The 8,420-nt window shown below is 44.5% G+C and overlaps 4 protein-coding genes across 4 annotated transcripts in view; 1 reads left to right on the forward strand and 3 right to left on the reverse strand.

Moving 5' to 3' along the window:
- Positions 1-234: 234 nt before the first annotated feature.
- Pmar_PMAR022312 (hypothetical protein) lies at positions 235-1,896 on the forward strand (the record flags this gene model as incomplete). Its single annotated transcript, XM_002785525.1, has 1 exon — positions 235-1,896. Exon 1 carries the CDS (start codon positions 253-255, stop codon positions 1,894-1,896), a length of 1,644 nt encoding a protein of 547 aa, XP_002785571.1. The 5' UTR covers positions 235-252.
- Positions 1,897-2,580: 684 nt separating this feature from the next.
- Positions 2,581-3,475, reverse strand: Pmar_PMAR022313 (hypothetical protein; the record flags this gene model as incomplete). The annotated part of the gene is made up of 4 exons (XM_002785526.1): positions 2,581-2,592; positions 2,771-2,897; positions 2,940-3,127; positions 3,404-3,475. The coding sequence occupies 4 exons, from the start codon at positions 3,473-3,475 to the stop codon at positions 2,581-2,583; spliced, it is 399 nt and encodes a 132-aa protein (XP_002785572.1).
- Positions 3,476-3,874: 399 nt separating this feature from the next.
- Pmar_PMAR022314 (hypothetical protein) lies at positions 3,875-5,452 on the reverse strand (the record flags this gene model as incomplete). The annotated part of the gene is made up of 6 exons (XM_002785527.1): positions 3,875-3,985; positions 4,107-4,226; positions 4,282-4,355; positions 4,401-4,456; positions 4,581-4,689; positions 5,418-5,452. Coding segments are annotated over 6 exons (505 nt in total), but the record flags the coding sequence as incomplete, so codon positions are not given.
- A 1,502-nt stretch (positions 5,453-6,954) lies between these two features.
- Positions 6,955-8,420, reverse strand: part of Pmar_PMAR022315 (conserved hypothetical protein) — a gene marked incomplete at both ends in the record, with an annotated part of 8,605 nt that continues 7,139 nt past the window's right edge. Inside the window, 2 exons of the mRNA XM_002785528.1 lie at positions 6,955-7,005; positions 7,563-7,655. Coding sequence (XP_002785574.1) covers positions 6,955-7,005; positions 7,563-7,655 — 144 coding nt within the window. The remainder of the gene's footprint in view (positions 7,006-7,562; positions 7,656-8,420) is intronic.

Genomic DNA, 8,420 nt, shown 5'->3' on the forward strand with positions numbered 1-8,420 from the left:
CAGGACCTGTATTACAAGCTCGTTATGGGGCGAGTGGTGTGACTCCGCGAGGAATTGATTCACGCGTTTCACGAGTGCATCTCCGCACACCGCGGCAAGCTACAATGGATTTGTTCATTGAGTTTGTGCTTTCACTGGATTGTAATAGTAGATTGAGTAATAGCCGAAGGTTTTTTGTCCGCCCTGCTTTAACTGCTTTGAGGCGAACAGTAGCTTTGTACTGAAAAGTTAGTAGCTCCGTTTATCATCCCGATGTTGAACATCCTCCTCGTCGTCCTATTGATACGTGGTGGGGTATGTACCTTCAAGATGGGCAACACTCGCATGCAGATGAAGACGACACATTTCTGCAATCTTGACTTGAGGGACATCAAAGGGAACCCAATGGCATGCCATATCTCCAAGGCTATGGAAACTGAAGGGCTGGTCCTACCTGGTATGGATGATAACAAGTCGTTCACCGTTCATCGAGACATCTTCATCGTCAAGGACGGTCAGGCGGTGGTTCAAGCAGCGCCAAGTCACCCGTATCTGTATATTCTCATGAGCCAGAACGACACCCACTTCAGCACCTCCCAACTCTTCAACAGACAGTCGTTCCTCCTAAAGCAGGGAACCAGGCACAAGAATGGTCCGCCCGATGGTCGCAGGCTCAATACCAATCGTACACTCGAGGGTGATGGTTGGGTCTATAAGGGCTTGGTAGACGAAGGTGGACAGAAGCTTAACAAATGGGTCAGAAGTGGAGTAGAAGGTGTTGATCCAAAATCCGGTCTCAACTTCACTGCCCTCGCCCAGACTGGTGTAATCACTAACGCTTGGGTCCTCTATCTTGACAAGGATCAGAAGCAGATGGTGAAGCTCTTGGGTATCAACACCTTCGAGAATGATAAGGTCTATCTCGAGTCCGAGGTCACTCACTGGGAGGAGCTGGACGATGCATTAACTTTGGATGTTGCCATGAATGATATTCACGCGGCGTATGATATCGTGAAGAGCCACGATCTGGGAGCAGCCAGAGAGGAGGCGCCACAACTAGACGCTGAGTTTATCAAGAGCCGCTTGGTTGGCGAAGAGGCTCGTCTATTCTTCAACGATGGGAAGAGCCACGACTGGAGGTCGAACAAGACTAATATTCGTGGAGATAAGTCGGTAGCACCGATCGATTATTTCCGCCTCCCTAATGGCACTGCTGCACATAAGTTCTTCCTGTACAAGAATCACTCTCCTCTACAAAAGAAGGATGAGGAGGAGTTCCAATTACCCTCGGCGTGCAGGACTGGTGTGACCAAGTCGGTCACTCCATACTGCCTGTATGTTGGTTACGCCTCTAACGACACACTACTGGCCCTCGATGTATATATGGCTTATACCGATATAGCCATATCGGAAAATAGAGCTCACCTCAATGTCACAGTCCATTTGAAGCAGCCGGAGACGGAGGTCCTACTCTTTGCTTTAGAAGCCGCTGGATGCGCCATGGTTTTTGCTGCTGATATTGACTTCGCAGGCTTGCGCATTCAAGTATGTCTCACGGGTGCAGGCAGCGGTGGGAATGGCACTTACGCCGGGAAAATAGCGATGTCGGTCGCGGTCATAATCAGAGTTGCTTTCGTCCCTGCATTGAAAGCCACACTCTCTGGTCAAATTGCGGTCAATGCTTCGGACAATGGTGATGTCAAAGCATATGGTGAGCTGGGCATTGATGTCTCGGCGCTAGTTGTCGGAGCGGGTATCTCTCTGGACATCTTCGGAAACACCGTTGATCATAAATCGGATATCTGGCAATTTAAATCCCACTTCAACCTCCACGTGTGGGTCGATGTCCTCTTCTACGACCATGAGTGGCCATGGAGCTGGACAATTTGGGAAGCTGGTCCAGTCAAATTGCGATAAATCGGCAAGCCCGTATTGACGGTATATCGGGGGCATGGTTTCAGTTCCATGTGAAAGTCCCATGACTATCTCATATAAAAAACATTATGCCTTCATTATGTCTTAAATCTTGTTAAAGAATTTTCGAGCACACGTGTACTCGTGATGTAACATATTCAAGTCACATTGGTCGGTTTAATCGATGACTGGCTCATCATGAGTCGATTCTGATTTCACTTTTGTTGTCCTAGCTGATGCACTATGCTGCAAGCGGATGACCCGCTGCGGATCCGAAGCGTAGCGCTGAGGAGAGCGGCAGTCCAGAAGTTAGCTGATTCTTTTCAGATTGCTCTGTCGTGTTTTGACCAGTGAGGATTGTCACATAACTAACCACATCATCCGGCCCGGGCTGAGCACCCTTGTCAGAGCTTCACGACAAAGTGTACTCCGCAACACTCACACACACAGTGAAATCCAAGGCGTTCTATGGCGTTATTAGCCGCCCAACAAGCTGGATTTTAGTAGATCCGAATCCGACCCGCTTATACCCACAACGTAAATGGACAGCAACAACAACGTTATTAACGAGTATCCAAGTACGAAAGGAATTATCTCAAACCGCTGTTTGTCATAGATTGATAGATGCCACTGGGAAGAAGTAGAAGCAGTGTTACCACTTCTCATTGGTCATGCCTGTATAGCTAATCATGTATCTCTCTGAATACGGTGCTCGACACCCACCCATACTATAAAACGCTACTTCGTATTAATAGAAAATATTCCCAACGTGCGCGCAGTCAAGACAATCATCATCATCGCTTCGCCGTCTATTCCTCTGACCGTTAAGGGACTGTGAGAAGGACAGATAGATTTATCCAAAAGCGATTCGCCTTACAAACATCGTTTCCAATCCATCTCCGTCCAGGTCTACGATCTTCTGCTTTTTGACTCGGGCAAGATCCCCACCGTGCATGTTTGGATTTAGCGACTTCTTACCCTTCCTATTCCGCCGACCCCCCGCCCTGATAACCGACTAACCCAAAGGAAAAGTTTCCCCAACTTACTCGACGTCCAATCTAGTTTGCGACTTGTGACCTTTTCGTGCATTCCTTGACCATAACTGTTGAAGCTGTTCTTTCTTGCATTGAATTTGATGTTCTTTTTCCTTAATTTTCCTGTGCATCTTCGCACTCTCAATTCTCCTATCATCCACGGCTGATAATACGAACCCAATTATACGCTCCACCTTAGCCTGAGGATGAGCTCGCTGGCAAAACAAGCTATTCTGGAGTCACATAAAACTCGGTGAGAAGGGCGAAATTCGCGGCGGTATGCAGTAGTCGTGAGATGTGTTTCTCACTAGTGTCTCCCATATCACGGACCGTGATATGGAAAATACTAGTGAAGACCAGCAGTGATACCGTGATTCACGGTCTGTGAAGCTCCATTTCTGTGATCTATCACACGGCTATCAGCTAATCTCTAAGTCGATACAGCAGCGAATCATGAACACTTATATGCTCCCTACCTTATCGTTGGCTATGGCTGCATTTCGAATGGACTGAAGGAGCTCCTTCGTAGCTGCATGAGCTTTAGCCATCGCGAGAACCTCATCTTTAGGAGTTTCGACGAAGGCCTCTGATGTCTACAAGAGAATCAAACAAGATGCTCACTAACCCAGTCTTGGAATTATCAAACTGCTTAAACCACAAATGGAATAACTCGACGGGCTTAAATCTATTCCAGAACCGATGCTGACTTCCACAACTAGTTGATTCGACACTTAATTTAGTGTCATCACAGTCGTTTGTAAGTTTCTTCTTTTGGTGACTAGAAGAAGAAACACAAGAACGACTGTTAGCAAAGGGTTACGACGAGGCTCTCTGAGTGGGCGCCACTCATCACCCACTTCCCTAAATAAGGCACAAGTGCACACCAGTTCAACAGTAGAGCAGAGACTTCACAACAAAGACGATATCATATACGACGAGGAACTGACCTGTTTCCAAGCTTCCTGTACGATCCTCTGACATTCGAGACTCTCGATCAACTTCGCAGCGCCTGTGGTTCGTTCGATGCTCTTTGATATCGTCCGGGCAGTATCAGCCAACTAACAATACTTACATCCTCGATATGATCACAGTTTGCAACGAGTTCGATGTAACAATCTTTTCAAATACCCACTCATGATCTTCTAACCAGGTTAGCTCTGTATGAAATTATCGGCTCACCTTTGCCTCGTCCCGAGCGTGCTCTTTCTCTATCCTCGAACACTCTGTTACCGTTCGTGTTAGTTCATCTTGCAGCTGAGCATTCTTCTGTTCCAATCCGCGAAGTTTAGCGACCAGACTCTGAGAGATTTAGCTTATATTAGTGATAGGCGGATGATTATCAGTCATAAATTACCTGTTTATCTGATTTCACTTGTTTTCTCCTCGCATACGCCTCAAGCGCCCTTTGCCGGAGCTCCCCCTCCTCATCTGAGCATCGCATATTCAAAGGAATGAATATAATACAGCCCTCACCTTGGGAAGATGCGATGTCGGCCGTCGAATCGGGTTGGCCGAAAGTTATATAGAAACTGAGACAACAATCGCAGATGACAATGGCCTCGATCTGATAGCAGATTTTGAACCCACACCCATGATTCAATAATGAGCTCTGGTAATGTGATTCCTCCATCGGGGAAGTCGAGAGTGACTTACCTGAGGTAGTCGGCCTCGACATCCTTCACGGGTTTGTTGCATTTTGGACACCGATCGTGTATAGAAGATGCACATCTCGCATGGAAGAGGTGACCACATCTTTTCAGACCTGCCAATACACTGTAAGACTATCGACTCTAGCTCATACTCCATAATTGTCAATATAGTGAATGGTTTATAGACCCCTTGGACCAATCTATTCTAGCGTATATTTTCAAACTATATTTTGTATATCGTAATTTTATGAATCTCAATCGAATCGGGTCGGTTCATATTGGTATCCGAAGCAGGAAAACCCAGAGGCAATGAAATCGATTGAGATTGATGCTGGACTATAAGCCCTTCGATTGATGCTAGAGTATAAGCCTTTCGATTGATGGTAGAGTATAAGCCCTTCGATTGATGGTAGAGTATACCTCCTTCGATTGATGCTAGAGTATAAGCCCTTCGATTGATGGTAGAGTATAAGCCCTCCGATTGATGCTAGAGTATAAGCCCTTCGATTGATGGTAGTGTATAAGCCCTTCGATTGATGCTAGAGTATAAGCCCTTCGATTGATGGTAGAGTATAAGCCCTTCGATTGATGGTAGAGTATAAGCCCTTCGATTGATGGTAGTGTATAAGCCCTTCGATTGATGCTAGAGTATAAGCCCTTCGATTGATGGTAGAGTATAAGCCCTTCGATTGATGGTAGAGTATAAGCCCTTCGATTGATGCTAGAGTATAAGCCCTTCGATTGATGGTAGAGTATAAGCCCTTCGATTAATGGTAGAGTATAAGCCCTTCGATTAATGGTAGAGTATAAGCCCTTCGATTGATGCTAGAGCCCCCCTTACCAGTGATATCACTTCTCAAAGGCCCTTTACACTTGCTGCATACAATCATACATGACGAGGAGGTGGAGGTGGAGTCCCTCCTAGGCTGCTGATGCTGCATTCCTTCGTTATGGGTGAGGAGATCAATACAAGTAGTGGCCATGAGGTGGGGCAACTATGCCATCTCAAGATACACCTTAGTAAAATCAATTTCTCCAGATGGGGCAGCTATGCCACCACAAGGTATTTCCTGAAAATATCAACTTCTCCACGTGGGGCAGCTATGCCAGACCAAGATATGTCCTAATAATATCAATCTTTCCAAGTGGGGCAACTATGCCAGACTAAGATATGCCCTAATAATATCAATTTGTCCAAGTGGGGCAGCTATGCCAGATCAAGATATGCCCTGATAATATCAATTTTTCCAAGTGAGGCAGCTATGCCAGACCAAGATATGCCCTAATAATATAAATTTTTCCAAGTGGGGCAGCTATGCCAGACCGAGATATGCACTAATAAGATCAATTTCTCCTGATGGGGCAGCTATGCCACTCCAAGATATGCTCTAATAATATCAATTTCTCATTTGGGGCAGCTATGCCACCATCGCGTAATGGTATCGCCATAGCCCTAATGGTTACATGCAGCCATTCATCATTTCAAGTGTATCTTCGAGAGGCTGTCAATTCTCACTAATCAATTCCCCCTCGAATCCAATCACTAATAAACTGTCAATAACATTGAAAGTGAATTAGTGAGTGAATTATACTCTCAATATATCATATCGACTCCACCACACAAAATATAAACATCCAGAAGGCACTAGCCATTCATCATTTCAAGTGTATCTTCGAGAGACTGTCTGTTCTTACTGGTGAATTCCCCCTCGAATCCACTCACTTATGAACTCTCAATAATATTGAAAGTGAATTAGTGAGTGAATTATACTCTCAATATATCATATCGACTCCACCACACAAAATATAAACATCCAGAAGGCACTAGCCATTCATCGTTTCAAGTGCATCTTCGAGAGGCTGTCAATTCTCACTGATGAAATTCCTCCTCGAATTCACTCACTAATAAACTCTCAATAATATTGAAAGTGAATTAGTGAGTGAATTATACTTTCAATATATCATATCGACTCCACCACACAAAATATAAACATCCAGAGGGCACTAGCCATCCATCACTTCACGTGTATCTTCGAGAGACTGTCTGTTCTTACTGGTGAATTCCTTCTCGAATTCAATCACTAATAAACTCTCCGTTTCTTAGTATCGCATCGACTTCACTATACAGAATATAGACACCAAGAAGGTGTCTACTAGCCGTTCATCACTCCACGCGTACCGCAGGAACCGACCTTCAAGACCGAGCTGTTTCTCACGAATCAATTTCATATCCGACTCACTCACGAATTCACTCCCAGTTTCTTCATATCACATTGACTTCACCACACAAATTACGAAAACACCAAGGAGACACTAGCCATTCCATTGTGGTTTAGCAAGATGAAAAAAGTTCAACAAAAGCGGGCTTTCCCGACGCATCACGGATGAGCTTTCCCAACTTGTTCGAAACTTGATGCGAATGTCTCTACCTGAAATGATATCACTTCCCTACCCAAGGTGACTACTAACAGGCATTTACACGAAAAAAAACACACACAACAGATCAAAAGCGATACACCCCGATTCGTAGCGAAGCAAAAACAAGCACAAACGGAACCGGTGTATCCTCAGTGTAGTGATGCAATGTGTTAGTGCGACGAGCGCCTAGTGCATGCTCACAGTACTAGTCGTTATACACCCAGTACGACGAAAGTTCAACTGAAAATCGCCCTTCTACAGTCTGAACCAAAATAGATTGCAAACTAAATATCAACGATGACGATCAATTACTATGGTGATTCAACTTCTATTCTCGTGTTGTGTTGGGTTGAGCATGACCGAGAGTGTAACTCCATCAAGTTTCACATCGATCCCGCTAAACCCATGACGAGATCCGCCACGAAGGCCTCGTGCTATTTCCCTCCAACTGATATCTCTATTTCATACATAACACGAGCTGTACTAGGCGATAGTGAGATCAGAAGTGTCATGAGATTATTCACGAGTTCGATTCATCAACACTGACAACAATCACTCCCATCCATACCTCCTTCTTGAGCTCTGCAATTTCAGGAAGCTCATTCTCCTCAATAAACTTGTTGAAAGCCGCTTGCTTTGAGGACCCCACATTCCTCTGTATCTACAACATCACTAAAATCACCACATTGCAATCAACCAGACAAAGACAAACAAAAGTGTGATGGAATCACATTTTTCCAATCCACTGCGATGTAAGCCTTCCTAAATTGAGCGCGAAAAAACAGCAAGTCCGGTAAAAAGACAACAGCGAAGAGAAGAATATACATCACGAGAACGCTGCATGAACGGATCTCGCTACTTCAAGTATCAAGATATTATATGAGCTCCGTAGGTCGCAATGTATTAGAGTTTCACGAGCGGCCGTGATATGAAAAACATATTTCACGACTACTGCATATCACCACGAATATCGCGTTTTTCACAGAGTATTACGACGCCATTTACACGTAAAACGGGTGAAACTTCATTTACAACTAGAATATAACTAATATAACTGTTATTAATTAATAATACGAGTATAAGAGTAATAACTACTAATAAGCCGTATATAGTAACTAATATAACTCTCCTAATAGTGGCACACCCGTAATACGTGAAGTACAGTCACTCACGGGATCAAACTCGCGAAAATAATGATGTGATTTTCACTAGTATTATATAACACATATGATGCTTCAATGAACACCCTGTGAAGGTCTGTGAGATTCGGCTTGTGTCAATTGTCGTCTCTCGTGATATCTGTCCCATTGCGGTTGATTCTCAGCGTATCATCGCTGAGCTAAGCTGTAGTCATTTGCATACCAGTGATGATTATAAGTTAAGTCTCTCTAATATTTTGGTCGACGTTGGGTTCTGGCTCTCAATA

Source organism: Perkinsus marinus (genome assembly GCF_000006405.1).
Source record: "Perkinsus marinus ATCC 50983 genomic scaffold scf_1104296932410, whole genome shotgun sequence".
Taxonomy (NCBI): Eukaryota; Perkinsozoa; order Perkinsida; family Perkinsidae; genus Perkinsus; species Perkinsus marinus.